General features: G+C 43.6%; 1 protein-coding gene across 1 annotated transcript; it reads left to right on the top strand.

Moving 5' to 3' along the window:
* The first annotated feature begins 3,514 nt into the window (after window positions 1–3,514).
* LOC127412033 (uncharacterized protein F54H12.2-like) lies at window positions 3,515–4,603 on the top strand. The gene has a single exon (XM_051648071.1). The coding sequence runs from the start codon at window positions 3,515–3,517 to the stop codon at window positions 4,601–4,603; it is 1,089 nt and encodes a 362-aa protein (XP_051504031.1).
* Window positions 4,604–15,912: the final 11,309 nt, after the last annotated feature.

Below are 15,912 nucleotides of genomic sequence, written 5' to 3' on the forward strand. Positions count from 1 at the left end.
CAATGCTGGAGCAATAGCTGGAGCTGCGGCCTATGCTGGGATTGATGACACAGACAGTTGTATCCACTCTGACGGCTTCAAAATCATAAAAGCGACTGTCGTGGTCCTTCTGGAACATATCATCAACAAAAAGCTGAAAGAACTCTGTTTGGGCTGCGAGGTGAACCATCCAAGTCAGATTAGACATTCCTGCTTGTTTGAACCTGAAGCCTATTTCTTTGATGCGTACTTTGAGGAACTGTCTCATAATCTGGTTAAACCTGGATTTAAACACATCATAGCTCAAGCATTGAGCCGGTGTGGTTTGAGGATTCACCCCCAGAGGATTCAGGGGATGGTGGACACTATTATGCATGAACTGCGTGACGAAGTTTACATTGTGGAAAAGCCTCGTGAAGTCAGAGAGAAAGTTGTGGATGTCAGCAGTGAACAGATTGTCTATGATGCTGTGGACAACTGGAAAGGCTCCGCACAAGTTGCCTGTGTGTGATACTGAAATAGGGAACACATGCTGTCCGACGGGATTGGCAAAGTGTCTACTTAAACATCGTATTAGGTGTGAGATGACCAACTTAATGTACAAAATCATTAATGACTGTGTTGATGTACCTGTTGCTGTAAACGAATGTGGTGTTGATCCCAAACGTTTAACAAACCTCAAGAAGCAAATGTCTGTTGAAAGAGGCATATCAAATGAGTGGACAGATATGATGCGTATGTGTATTCATGCGGGCGATCCAATTTGTGTAACTATCAGAAAAAGACCTGGTGACTGAATGTGGCAGTTGTATTAGAATTGCTGACATAATCTGTATGTGTACGTATGTGACTGATTTATGTGTAATCACAGTGTCAAGAAATGACCAGACTGATGTTTGTGAAATTATTGAAACACTAGTTGATTACATTCTTGAGAAAACCATTGTGATGTGTATAACATTTCTACAGTACCTCGATGCTGTATGATGCCAGTGTTCTCTTTTACTGAAATAAAAACCCAAAACACTTAAACCATCTGAGTTATTCTTTTGTGGATACTGAAGTGACAATATGTCCGAAGAAATGAAAAATATTTATTACACACCTTCTAACCCGGGTTCTTTAGGAGGTAAAAAACGTTTAAAAGATGTTGTTTTAAAAGAAACGGGTGTTCGTTTAACCGATAAACAAGTTTCGGCCTGGCTCGCCGGTGAGGATGCTTACACACTACACAGAACTGCCCCCTTTAAAATACAAAAGGAATCGGGTTTTTGTCTATGGTATTGATATGCAGTTCCAGGCCAATCTAGTTGATATGTCTGCATACGCCAAGGAAAATAACAACAATCATTTTCTGTTGACGTGCATAGATCTGTTTAGTAAATATGCATGGACGCGTGTGTTAAAAAACAAGAGCGGCGCCGAGGTGACTAAAGCTTTTGAATCTATACTGAAAGAGGGACGTGTGCCACACAAATTACAGACAGACAAAGGAAAGGAGTTTTTTAACAAGCATTTTCAAAGCATGACAAAAAAGTACATCACACATTTTGCACCCGCCACAGAATTAAAAGCCTGTGTCGTTGAGCGGTTTAATAGAACCTTAAAAGGTAGGATGTGGAGGTATGTAACAGCTACAAACTCCAAACGCTACTTCGATATACTTCAAGACATCACGGATGGGTACAACGTCAGCTACCACAGAAGCATCAAGATGAGACCGATTGATGTGAACAAAGAAAATGAATCTGTGTTGTTTCATAATCTATATGGGTCTAGTGGGAGTTGCGGTGTCACCCCAAAATTTAAATATAAAGTTGGTGACATTTTTAGAATTTCTAAAGTAAGAGGCCCATTCACAAAAGGGTATGATGAAAACTATACGCAGGAGTTTTTCACTATAACAGTGTGCATCCCACGTGACCCACCTGTCTACAGATTGTATGATTATGACAGCGATGTCATCAACGGTGTTTTTTATGAGGAATTACAAAAAATATTTGTGAACAAAAACAAGACATTTAAAGTGGAAAACATTTTAGACAAGAAGAAACAAGACCGGAAAACGTTAGTGTTGGTTCGCTGGCTCGGATGGCCTGCAAAATTCACATCATAGATCAACCAGAAAGAATTGGTTGATGTACAGAAGCCATAAAAACAAAAGATCTACATAGGTAGCACACATTCATGTAAAAACCAACCATGACTGAGGGTGGATTTTATGCCACGCTGCCCTGCAACGCCTCGTTATCTGTTATCCGGAAAACCGCATATCTAGTTATACAACCAGGTTAGCGAGAACTATAAACCTAAAAGGAGAATAACAAGTTGGATTGATTGAATTTGAATATCCTGTGTCATGATACACATTTAATGAGGAAGATGCTGCGTTCATTCTCAACTATGGTGAAACAACGCCGACAGATAGTGAGAAACACATCACCGACTATCCTGTTGAAGGCAAAGATATAGAGATTTTCATCAGCAGCAATCAAAAGATCTCAAATGTACCTTACAGGTTAAAGACTGTTGACATTATAATGACATCGTTTTTTTGATCAGGGAGATCAACACAAACCTGCCATCGTGGGTGAGTCTTGGTTATGACCATGTTAAAAACAAAGTGTTTCTGAAAGCCCCTCCGAAGACGTCACTGACATTTTATGGAAAGTTGGCTAATATTTTAGGATTAAACCAGGGGTTGCTATAGAAACGGGTAACCAAACTCATGAAAATCATAGTGTTGGGTACAAGCCTGTGACGTATGCACCCTATCAAGCAGACATAAATGGTGGGTACTACACCATGTATATCTACACGGATATTATAGAATATCAATCAGTTGGTGATCATCATGTTCCGCTACTAAAGTGTGTACATATAGACTGTGAGAATAACAAGATTGTAAGTGTTAGATACGACAGACCGCATTACGTATCAGTTAATAAATCGTCCATCACCGAGATAACCATACAATTGAAAATCAAAATCAAGACGTATGTTTCAGTTACGGGAAGGTTTGTGCTAAGCTACACTTTAGACCTGTGAAACAATTTGTTTAAAAATGGCATATTTCAACAATCACAATACCGACCCCATGCGTTATGTGGCCTATTACCAGAATCAGGCCGGCAATGGACTCCCTGGCTATGCCGGGGGCGGGGTTATGTATGGAGCTGGTTTGGGGGGAATGTTTAGAGGACTCTTTAGAATGGTTATACCATTGCTAAAACGAGGATTTAGCATAGCCAAGCCACATCTTAAATCAGCTGCAAAAAACATACTAAGTGACCCTGTTAGCAACACATTATCACGGTCTTTTAATAACAACAGTACTCAAGACGGATCCGGGCTAATGGTGATGGCTCGCAAAAGAGTATCAAGGCCACCAGGGGTGCGGAGGAGTGGCCAAACGCAGAAGAAAACAAAACATACACCTAAGAAAGCATCAGTCGTAAAACGCAAGCGCAAGGAGACAACAAAACGTGCTACATCAAAAAGACCAAAGAGCTCTGTTAAAACAATATTTTAGATCATGGCTTTACTACACAACATGTCAGAAGAGTGTTTAAAAACCGAACTGGATCTGTTCACAGTGCCGTTGACTCAAACTGCTATTGAAAAAAATACTTATATAGAAGTACCACCATTATCAGCGATATCGGACTCATCACCTTTGGAGTTTTTTATCGCGGGTACTGGAGAGGATTATGTAGACCTAAACAACACATTGGTGTTTTTGCTTCTCAAAATCACTAATGCTGATGGCGTAGATATTGAAAATGGAGCCCCAGTGGGTCTTATTAACTATGCAGGGGCAACAGTATTTTCACAAGTGGATGTGTCGCTTGGAGACCATCTTATATCACAGAGTTCTAGCACACATCCTTATCGATGCATAATAGAATGTCTTACCAATTATGGTAAAGATGCCCTTGAAACGCTTTTCTCTGCAGGGCTCTTTTACAAAGACACGGCTGGTCATATGGATGTGGCAGACCCAGCTGGGGGTAATCGCAGTCTGACAAAGAGAGTGGCCTTTACCAACGGTAGTAATGTGGTTGAGCTACTCGCACCCGTTCACAGTGATATTTTCTTTCAAGAAAAACTGATGCTTAACGGGGTGGACATTAAAATTCGCATGACGAGAGGTAAAGATGAATTCTGCTTGATGAGGAGCGACGCTGTAGCCTATAAACTAAACATCCTGTCAGCCTCGCTATTTGTGAAAAAAGTGTCTGTATCACCAGCTGTGAGATTGGGGCATGCACAAGAACTGATCTCAACAACTGCCAAGTACCTCATCGACAGAGTGTGCCTGAAAAACTTCTCAATTCCGGCAGGCTCATGTGTCTGCAATCAAGAAAACGTATTCTTAGGAACTCTACCAAAATCTGTTGTTCTAGCGATGACTGATAATGATACATTTACAGGATCCTATAATAAAAATCCATTTGCATTTAAAAACTATGACCTAGAATTTTTGGCTATTTATCTGGATGGACAACAGCACCCAGCGAAGCCTCTGCAGCCTGAATATGAAAGTGGTTCTGCAGTGCGGGAATTTTATCAGTTAGCGTTGACTTCTGGAAATCATCTTAAAAATCAGGCTCTTATCTATTGATAGGGAGGAATTTCTGCACGGCTATACCCTCTATGCATTCAATTTCACACCAGATGAGGAGTGCAGTCAGCACATATCGCTTATCAAGTCTGGAAATATTAGACTAGAAGCTGGGTTTAGACAACAGCTACCCCGAACGATCAAATTAATTGTTTATGCCATATTCGACAGCATCATCGAAGTGTCAAATCGCCGACAGATCCTGGTTGATTACTATTAATATGTAAAAATGGACACTGTCCAGCTTACGACTATCATAGATAAGATCTCATGCAACATCCATTTTTTCGGTGTACTCCCGTGTGACTATCTACCAAAAGACCCTTTAAGAAAATTACCATCAATGGTTATAATCAACACACATCCTTCAGGACTCCCAGGTGAACACTGGTTAGCCATCTACATAAATGAGGATGGTGTGGGGTGTTTTTTCGACAGCTTTGGTAATAAACCAGATTACCCCCGTTTTCCCCCGATTACCAAAAACTTTCTAAACTGCAGAAGAAGCACACTCTGGTGGCAGAAGAAATCCACCCTATTGGTTTATCAGCCGTCTCTTTCTTATAACCCCAATCTTCTTATCTGCAACAAATTTGATCTCGCTTTTCCTCCTTCTTAGCTTCTGGTATTGTTGTGACGTGAGTAGTATATTGCCGTAGAGCACATTAAGAGCTACTTCACACAATGTCACAATGAGCTTGTCTGTGGCAGACTGTAAAATAACCCGTCTTTGTTTGGGTGTTGCTTTTAATAATAATTTTAAAAGAGGCATGTTTCTACAGCCTAGCTGTCTAGCTGACATTTTCACCGTCCAACAGTTTTTTTCACTACCTTCTTTTCTGGAGGTATACTATAGGATGTGTTGAAAGTAAATCTGTTCTGAGCCGATAGTGTTAGGGTGTTTTTGTTTTATAATCAATCATCAGATATCCGAAAGGTTTGTTGGTTGCATCTTGATAGCATTCCATAAAAAATGTTGTGTTCCCAGGATACATTTGCCTTCCTAGTACATTGACCTGATTGGTATCTCTGGGGTTTTTAAACAACATCAGATAATTTGTGTTTAAGCTGATGGTCCTGCTGGTTTTGCCCTGGCAAAATAAATTCTGTACAGTATAAATAGCACTAAGATTTCTGTGGTGAACATACTGTGTGAACACCTTCTCCACCTCATTGCTTCCGCTGGCCTCTTTCATCAGGTCATCAAGGATCAGTAAATTAGTTTTGTTGATGGGGAACAAATCATCATCATTCAGAGTCTGTGGTAGTCCTTCAACAAATTTAATTTTGTACATTTTCAACAATTCGTCATACAATGGTTGCCAACAATCATAAATATACACAATATTTTCAGGTTTTTTAGAAATCAACCGTACAGCATTTTGCAACAAAATTTTTACAAAATATGACTTTCCCGAGTTTGAAGGGCCACTTATCACACATGAAAATGGATGCTGTAATCTGAAATCAAAACCATCTGTGTCTCGCACACCCCTATGTCCAAAAAGATTGTCAGAATCCATATGGGAGCGTGGTGAAATCAGGGAGCAGCACATGTTTGTTGTACAACACCTTAAACTTTTTAACGACTGATCTGTTGTGTAGTGTGAAGTGTTTTTTATTTCTCACAATAGTGTTGGTGTATGCCAGTATATGCCGACTATTATCTTCCCCTACAACATAGTGCTCAACAAGTCCAATCAGAGTGTCTAACCTAATGGCTTTTGAGTTTACAGCATTGAGAGTGATACCCTTGGCTTTCATGCAGACCTTACCCTTAGCAGTGCAGTAGCCATATGTTTTCGGGCCCCCTGAACAAAACTCTACAATGTGATCCCCATCCCCAACCTCATCAGTCAGATTACCGAGGTAAGACCCCAATGGAGGCTCCCAGGCGCCGTCTCTAAAAGTAAAGATGACGCTGTCTGTGTCACTGTACAACAGCCTATCTCCCAACTTTTCCATTAGTTCATACAGTTCTAGACGCGCATGTACAGTTGTAAACGCACCAAGAAAGACATTAATGTCATGGGTCTGACCACCTTTCCCATCCGCGTAACACCACTGGATTAGTGCAACAGTGTCTGACACGAACGAAAAGTGTTTAATGTCATAACCATCACCAAAAATGTGCTGGGCAAACTGTTCAGGGTCTGAAAGTAGTTCCATACACGGCAAATTTTTGCGCATAGAGAACAGTCCCCAAAGTGAATTCAGCAGAAGTTTATTAATAGACTGGCGTGCAGGGTTAAGACTTATCTTGTCAAGATTCAGTTTAATCCCCTCTTTCTCAAAGTAATTGTCGATGTAAGATTCTTTGTCTGCATCTGTCACAACATGCGTGGGGAATCCACTGCCCTCTTGTTTGTACTGTAAAAATGTTTTAATATAATCACAAAACAAGGTTCCCTATCTGTCACTCACTCGACGTTGTGTCGATGTAGTGACACTAGTGGTCACTCTTGGGAGCCTGAGACACCTCTGGTCTTTGATAAAAGGCCAATGAAAATTGGCGAGTGGTATTTGCATGCCACTCCCCCGGACATACGGGTATAAAAGGAGCTGGTATGCAACCACTCATTCAAATTTTCTCTTCTGAGCCGAACGGTCATGCTCATTGAGCTGAATCCTACTGTTCATTCACCTCTGCTGGATCTGACGGCACATTTCAGCGGCTTCTCCCTCCTCTGCACTGGGGCACTGCAGAGAATGCCCCTGGGCGCTTCGGCAGAAAAACAAGAGAATATATTTCAACCTCAACACTACAGCGGACGTGCTGTCACGGGAGGTTACCCTCAGGGGAGAGTGGAGACTCCACCCTCAGGTGGTCCAGCTAATTTGGAGTCGATTCGGATGGGCACAGGTGGACCTGTTCGCCTCCCAAGAATCCTCCCACTGCCCGCACTGGTACGCCCTCACTGAGGCTCCCCTCGGCATAGACGCGCTGGCACACAGCTGGCCCCCTGGCCTACGCAAATATGCGTTTCTCCCAGTGAGCCTGCTTGCACAGACCCTGTGGTAGCACCCTACTGGCCCACCCAGACGTGATTCTCGGACCTCAAGCTCCTCGCGACAGCTCCCCCCTGGCGAATTCCCCTGAGGAAGGACCTTCTTTCTGCACCCTCTGGCACCCACGACCAGACCTCTGGAATTTCCATGTCTGGCCCCTGGATGGGAAGCGGAAGACCTGCGGTGGTAGACATGATCACTCAGGCTAGGGCCCCCTCTACGAGGTGCCTGTATGCCTTTAAGTGGCGTCTGTTCACTAAGTGGTGTTCTTCCCGACGCGAAGACCCCCAGAGATGCGCAGTCAGATCAGTGCTTTCCTTCCTGCAGGAGAGGTTGGAAGGGAGGCTGTACCTTGAAGGTGTACGTTGCCACCATAGCAACACACCACGACGCAGTCGATGGTAAGTCCTTAGGGAAGCACGACCTGATCATCAGGTTCCTAAGAGGTGCCAGGAGGCTGAATCCCTCCAGACCGCGCCTCGTTCCCTCATGGGACCTCTCTATAGTTCTTCAGGGTCTACAGAGAGCCCCCTTTGAGCCTTTGCAGTCAGCCGAGCTTAAGGCACTCTCCTTGAAGACTGCCCTCCTGACTGCACTCACTTCCATCAAGAGGGTAGGTGACCTGCAAGCATTCTCTGTCAGCGAAACGTGCCTGGAGTTCAGTCTGGGTTACTCTCATGTGATCCTGAGACCCTGACCGGGCTATGTGCCCAAGGATCCCACCACCCCTTTTAGGGACCAGGTGGTGAACCTGCAAGCGCTGCCCCAGGAGGAGGCAGACCCAGCCCTGTCGTTGCTGTGTGCGTGCTTTACGCATCTATTTGGATCGCATGCAGAGCTTTAGAATCTCTGAGCAGCTCTTTGTCTGCTTTGGTGCACAGCGGAAAGGAAGCGCTGTCTCCAAGCAGAGGATCACCCACTGGCTCATTGATGCCATAACTATGGCATATCGCGCCCAGGACATGCAGCCCCCGGTAGGGCTACGAGCCCATTCTACCAGGGGTGTAGCGGCTTCCTGGGCCCTGGTCAGAGGTGCTCTCTAACAGACATTTGCAGAGCAGTGGGCTGGGCAACACCCAACACCTTTGCAAGGTTCTACAACCTCCAGGTGGAACCAGTTTCGTCCTAGGTAGTGGCACGCAACACAAGCGGATAAGCCGGGGATAGCCGGCCGGGTGTATCGCTTGCACATAGCACCTTCCACCTCCTTTTGAGCTGAAGATGTGCGCCATTAGTTCCCAGTAGTGTTCACAAGTTTGTTCCCTGGTTGACTTCCTCCGAGCCCTGTGGCAGTCGAATTTTCGGAGAGATTCGCTGCTGGCCCAGTACACGTGCTAACTAAGAGTCCTGTTCTGGGGTAGGTGCTCCGCATGTGGCGGTTCCCTGTAAGACTAACCCCATGCGATATATATCTTCTGCTAATTCGTTTCCCTGTTGGCAAACTGTGTCTTCCTTGGGCAGAGCCCCTCTGCCCCAGTCTCCATGTTTGTAGTAACTCCTCCCCCATTGGGCAGGATCTACCTTGAAGACTCTCCACATGGTTGGAAAGACCATGTGATGTATCCTTCCACTTAAATATCCTCCCCTCTCTTTGGGCGAGGAGTGGTCTCCGCTGTGTCTTCCCCTTGGGAGGGACACCCCCCGACTAGACCTGGTGGCCCAGTCGGATAATCCCCCTTCTTTTTTAGGGAGTGGAAAAAAGAGAAGGGGAAAAGAGGCCACGACTGGGTTAAGCCTGTCTCTCTCTTGGGTAGTCGACTTGTCCCCAAAAAGGGCCGTTCGACACTCATAACTATGTTGGGGGAGGTTACGTGTCGACCTGGTGTGCTGGCTATGAGGCACACAGTAGTCTGCCCACCACACACCGCCAGTTCACGTAACACAGTTCAGCCAATTGTGGCGTTTCGTATAGGGACCCCTAGTGTCACTACATCCACACAACGTTGAGTGAGGTACAGATAGGGAATGTCATGGTTACTTGTGTAACCTCCGTTCCCTGATGGAGGGAACGAGACATTGTGTCCCTCCTGCCACAATGCTGAACTACACGCTGAAATGGCCGGACCTTATATCGGCTCCTCAGCATAAAACCTGAATGAGTGGTTGCATACCAGCTCCTTTTATACCCGTATGTCTGGGGGAGTGGCATGCAAATACCACTCACCAATTTTCATTGGCCTTTTATCAAAGACCAGAGGTGTCTCGGGCTCCAAAGAGTGACCCCTAGTGTCACTACATTGACACAACATCTCGTTCCCTCCATCAGGGAATGGAGGTTACACAAGTAACCATGACGTTTCTGATTGTTGAGGGAAATGCCATACCTTATCCACTTTCATTACACCATACCCCTTCTCCACAGTCTTTAACAGTTCGATACTAACCCAGCAGCCTGAAATAGCCCTTTCCTCATCAGTGTGTCTACATGGGGAGGTCTGATTCTGCTGTTCCACACATGTGCGGCAGAGTGGAATCATAAGCTTGCCGCCAGTCCTATAGGGAAGGACGGGGTGAAGCAGTTTTCGTGGGGGCAGTACTGTGGCTTTGACAAATCCATAATAATTTTCAAGAGGTTCAAAATCCTTGAAAATTATTTGGGGGTGTCCTATGGGATAGCATTTCTTGGCCTGGCAAAAGGGGTACAAACTTGTAAAGTCGACATATCTTATTTTTTTCGCCATTGTCAGCTTTATGATACAGCTCGTACACATTAGTACGACCACCAAATAGAGTGTTGCGTGGTTTCAATCTTTCAGGATGTGTGTAAGTGGCCATAAATGCCATCACATCAACATCAGTCTGTTTAGCAGTGTTCCAAGCACACTCCCACATCACTTCTACCTCCAACCCATATGCACGCTCTAAAATTTCAACCTTGTCATCAGACTGTCTTCTGAGTGTGCCATAGGGCAGTTTTGATAACGGGTGTAAATGGTTAGGATTATAATGACATTCATGCCCGTGAAACATACAGCTGTTGAATTCGAGAACCTTTTTTACACCGTCCTTTTCATAATAACCATCGAGATGGTATTTTCCAATCACCATCTCGCCGTGGTTTAACGCATGCTGAATGTCTGCGCCGCGTGTTGTTTTAACATATTCAAGCCATTCAATGGAAATGTTTGAGTGTCTTGTTCTGACTGGTGTACGCATTGTTATGGGTCAGAGCTTGGGTGTCTTTTGGTAGGAAGTGGTTTTTATACACTGCCATACAACATGCTGCTAAAGTGGTGCATCTAAACGGATCAAGTTTGGTACACTGTATGAATTCATCGTGGTACTTCATGCAAGCCTCCCTGAGCAAAATAATTTTTTAATCAAACACTTTACCTGATACTGTAACATACCACTCGTCAAACAGAGCCCTCTCTTTGTCAGACATTGTCTCATAGCCGTAGAAACGCCTGTCCGGGTATAGTCCTATGTAATTCTCATTTTCTAATCTGTTGAAATTGTGCGGAAAGTAACATTTCTCTGCGCAGGTTAGATTTAACGCAGCAGATGTCATGGCCAAACGCGTAGGTATGAATGAATAACTGTCAATAAAGCGCTGCTTGAATGCGTTGTCATACATTAAAATTATCCGACATCCTTGCATCATGATTTTAAGTGTGAGCCCTGCTTTTGTGAAATATTCCAAAAGGATAAAGTTATCAAAACCAGAAGCATTGTGGGCAATCCACGCGAAATTCTGATAATGTGGATGTCTAAACCTTTTAACAAGTCATTCTACAGTGCATCCGGAAAGTATTCACAGCGCTTCACTTTTTCCACATTTTGTTATGTTACAGCCTTATTCCAAAATGGATTAAATTCATTATTTTCCTCAAAATTCTACAAACAATACCCCATAATGACAACGTGAAAGAAGTTTGTTTGAAATCTTTGCAAATTTATTAAAAATAAAAAATGAAAAAAATCACATGTACATAAGTATTCACAGCACACACTGTGTGGAAAGGCACACACCTGTCTATATAAGGTCCCACAGTTAACAGTGCATGTCAGAGCACAAACCAAGCCATGAAGTCCAAGGAATTGTCTGTTGACCTCCGAGACAGGATTGTATCGAGGCACAGATCTGGAAAAGGGTACAGAAAAATGTCTGCAGCATTGAAGGTCCTAATGAGCACATCCGTAAATGGAAGAAGTTTGGAACCACCAGGACTCTTCCTAGAGCTGGCCGCCTGGCCAAACTGAGCGATCGGGGGAGAAGGGCCTTAGTCAGGGAGGTGACCAAGAACCCGATGGTCACTCTGACAGAGCTCCAGCATTTCTCTGTGGAGAGAGGAGAACCTTCCAGAAGAACAACCATCTCTGCAGCACTCCACCAATCAGGCCTGTATGGTAGAGTGGCCAGACGGAAGCCACTCCTCAGTAAAAGGCACATAACAGCCCGCCTGGTGTTTGCCAAAAGGCACCTGAAGGACTCTCAGACCATGAGATACAAAGATTGAACTCTTTGGCCTGAATGGCAAGCATCATGTCTGGAGGAAACCAGGCACCACTCCTCACCTGGCCAATACATCCCTACAGTGAAGCATGGTGGTGGCAGCATCATGCTGTGGGGATGTTTTTCAGCGGCAGGAGCTGGGAGACTAGTCAGGATCGAGGGAAAGATGAATGCAGCAATGTACAGAGACATCCTTGATGAACACCTGCTCCAGAGCGCTCTGGACCTCAGACTGGGGCGAAGGTTCATCTTCCAACAGGACAACGACCCTAAGCACACAGCCAAGATAACAAAGGAGTGGCTCCGGGACAACTCTGTGAATTTCCTTGAGTGGCCCAGCCAGAGCCCAGACTTGAACCCAACTGAACGTCTCTGGAGAGATCTGAAAATGGCTGTGCACCGATGCTCCCCATCCAACCTGATGGAGGTTGAGAGGTCCTGCAAAGAAGAATGGGAGGAACTGCCCAAAAATAGGTATGCCAAGCTTGTAGCATCATACTCAAAAAGACTTGAGACTGTAATTGGTGCCAAAGGTGCTTCAACAAAGTATTGAGCAAAGGCTGTGAATACTTATGTACATGTGATTTTTTTCTTTTTTTATTTTTAATAAGTTTGCAAAGATTTCAAACAAACTTCTTTCATGTTGTCATTATGGGGTATTGTTTGTAGAATTTTGAGGAAAATAATGAATTTAATCCATTTTGGAATAAGGCTGTAACATAACAAAATGTGGAAAAAGTGAAGCGCTGTGAATACTTTCTGGATGCACTGTATACAGTCTGGACCAGTGGCTGTAAACTCCTCCCCTTTAAATGTAATGGCGCAAATGAAGTTTGCAACATGTTTACCATTTACGTATTGCGTCACACGCATGGTGAATTGAGCGTCGTTGCCACTGTGGATGGCATGAAGCCTCCACACACGCTATGTCTCCGTGGCAACGCGCTCAACAAGCCACGTGATAAGATGCGCGGGTTGACTGTCTCAGACGCGGAGGCAACTGGGATTCGTCCTCCACCACCCGGACTGAGGCGAATCACTATGCGACCACGAGGACTTAGAGCGCATTGGGAATTGGGCATTCCAAATTGGGAGAAAAAGGGGAAAAATCCCCCCCAAAAAAGAAAAAAAACAAAAACCTATCTTATGCTGTTCTGAATACCCCTCCATCTTCTGCATCGCTGCTGCTATGGGTTCTAGATCTGTGTGTGGTTTTTGAGGGTTTAGAAAATGTGCCAAGCAGATTGCAAAACACAGATTATTTGATGTGTTGATGGGGCAGAACAGATTCATCCTTTTCTGGTGATCACTTCGTTATGGGCAAGATCACGTATCTTTCGATACACACCCCTTTATTTACTCCTTGCTATAGTCACATTTAGATCCAAACTATCATCAACCCGCACTTCAGAGTTACTTTGCATTATCTTTTCAATCAGATTTGTGAAGACATCCACACTGTAATTGTTGCTAGGTGACAAGACAGTGTTAACATCAGTGGTTAGACTAGGACCTCTCAATGTTATGTTAATTAACCCGTCATCCCCAGCCAACAGTCTGGAAAATGACACTATTTCGGACAAAATATCATGCAAAAATATAGCATAGGCTGCTAAGTCTGTGGCAGATATCACACACAGATTTATACGCTGACGTATCTCCAAACTATTGAATCTGAGTCTCGGGACCACGTTATAACCACCAATGTCACCACCCTCTCTTACAAGCATGTCAATATCAGTGGGTGTTAATCCCATATTTGGTGCTGTAGGATCAAATGAATGATACGGATGGTTATCTGTACCTTCGCCCACCTGGTGTGAATTGAAAACACTGTCTAATGCTGAATTTGGATCTGGTTGATCATCTGACATTGCTCTCACAATGTTTAATAATTCTAGCAATGTACCAGTTGTAGACTCAGATCTATTTATCTCCTCCATTGTCTGAATTAAATAGAGTAATGTTTCTGTGTTGCTGCACAGTTCAAGGGGGATCTCACTGTCGTCGCATCATCTAAACCTAGCTGCTGGCCCCTGATCACAACCATCCGATTCCCGACAACGTTTTGCCATTTTTAAATCAGATCTTTTTTTATTTCAACCACATTTAGGGGTGTACACTTAAAATAACTAAGGAAACAACTAAGGAAATAAAACTAGACCCATACAGTAAAAACAAAAACAGTACCAAAAACATCAACTATTACAACCAAACTAAAATGACATACAGTGGGAATATATGTTGAAAAACAGATGGTATAAAAATACACAGTTAAAAAATTATGTTTTTACAACTCATCCGATTTTCTTTTTAAGCATGAGTACGACCTGCTTTAATAAGTCCGTTGTCAGGTTGTAATCGCAGGCTGCTCGTTTGCTCGCCCCACCATGTAAACGCTGCGTCGCTATCACTTGTTTAATCCAGATACCTTGTTGTTGTCGTGTGGCCGTCACAGACTGTTTATAATATCCTGCTTCTTCTCAAAGGTATCCAAGTGCTCCTCAATGATGTTGAAACGCCTCTCAATGGCTTTAATATGTCCCTCAATGGCATTAAAATGTCCCTCAATGGTCTTGAAACCGTCCTGTAACAGTCCGATTATGTGTTGATTGTCTCTAAAGGGATGTGATCCCCGTCTGTAAGCCTCCTGATTTGAAGGCAGAGCCTCAGGGTCAGAATCTGCCGCACACACCACGCGTTCGTTGGATTGATCATCCCGTTGTGTTTCTTTAGGTACCTGGGAAAATGCACAGGCGTTCCACGATTCTATCAGTCCATCACCCCAGCTCCGAACATCATTTACATCGGGTACCGCATGGTCATCCACAACCAGCTCTGTGAAAAAAAAAAAGAGTTAGGGAGGATATATGAATTAGGAAAAAGATAAAATAATGTTTTTAACATATTTATTTATGTAGCCTTTGAGAAGTCGTACATATTGTTATATTATTTAAGACTTCAAGCCAACATCAATGTTTGTTCACAAACTTTAGCATCTAGTTACACACACACACATACCAGCTGATGCTCTGAGCGAACGTCTTGACCGTTTCCGTTCTGTTGTCTGTGGTACGAAATCAATATCTCTCACACCCCCATCAACTGGAGCATGCACCTGGCCGACTGTAAACGCTTTACGTTTGAGTCTTTTCGGCTTTGTTGCAACGCCACGGCCACTAGCCCTCACTGTGTGATTTTCGCTTCCAGACGTGCCAATCTTGTTTACAAGGTTTGATAAATCTTCTGGAAAAAAAAAGAACACATAAGAATGTTTTAAACAAATCCAACAAATCATGTAAATAATGCTGCATTACAAACACTTACTGAGCGGCGGGATGTTCGTACTGTCTCGCGGAGACGCACGCTCTGATGTTGAACTATGCTCCGGATTCGGCCCTGCTGGTAAATATTAAAAATATGATAATTCTACACATTCACAATATACTATACATAGACATGTAACGTATATAATTAGGTATACGTACCACTCGCATGGTTCAGGAATTGAATTTCCTCAACAATGTCGGAAAAGTCTACATCATCCACAGCACCTGGAGCGTTAGATCCTGTTAAAGCATTGCATCAGAGCCGTGACTCACTTATAAATAAATGTTCTTAATAATAATAATACGAGATAATAAAACACACTTACTGTTAAGATAGACTGCCATGTTCTCTTAAAGTACAATTACGTTTCAAAATAACAAAACTTGTCGGAAAAAAGTAATTTGAGAACGAAGATTCACTTATACCTCACAGACGCTAACACAACTGTATGGTTTGATACGGACCGGTGTGTCTGACTCCGTTTTTAAACACCACATGTACGCATGAGGGGTTG

The sequence above is a fragment of the Myxocyprinus asiaticus genome, chromosome 21 (genome assembly GCF_019703515.2).
Source record: "Myxocyprinus asiaticus isolate MX2 ecotype Aquarium Trade chromosome 21, UBuf_Myxa_2, whole genome shotgun sequence".
Taxonomy (NCBI): Eukaryota; Metazoa; Chordata; class Actinopteri; order Cypriniformes; family Catostomidae; genus Myxocyprinus; species Myxocyprinus asiaticus.

Excerpts from the sequence above, each read along its gene's own strand:
- LOC127412033 (XM_051648071.1), top strand. The coding sequence starts at position 3,515 with ATGGCTTTACTACACAACATGTCAGAAGAGTGTTTAAAAACCGAACTG.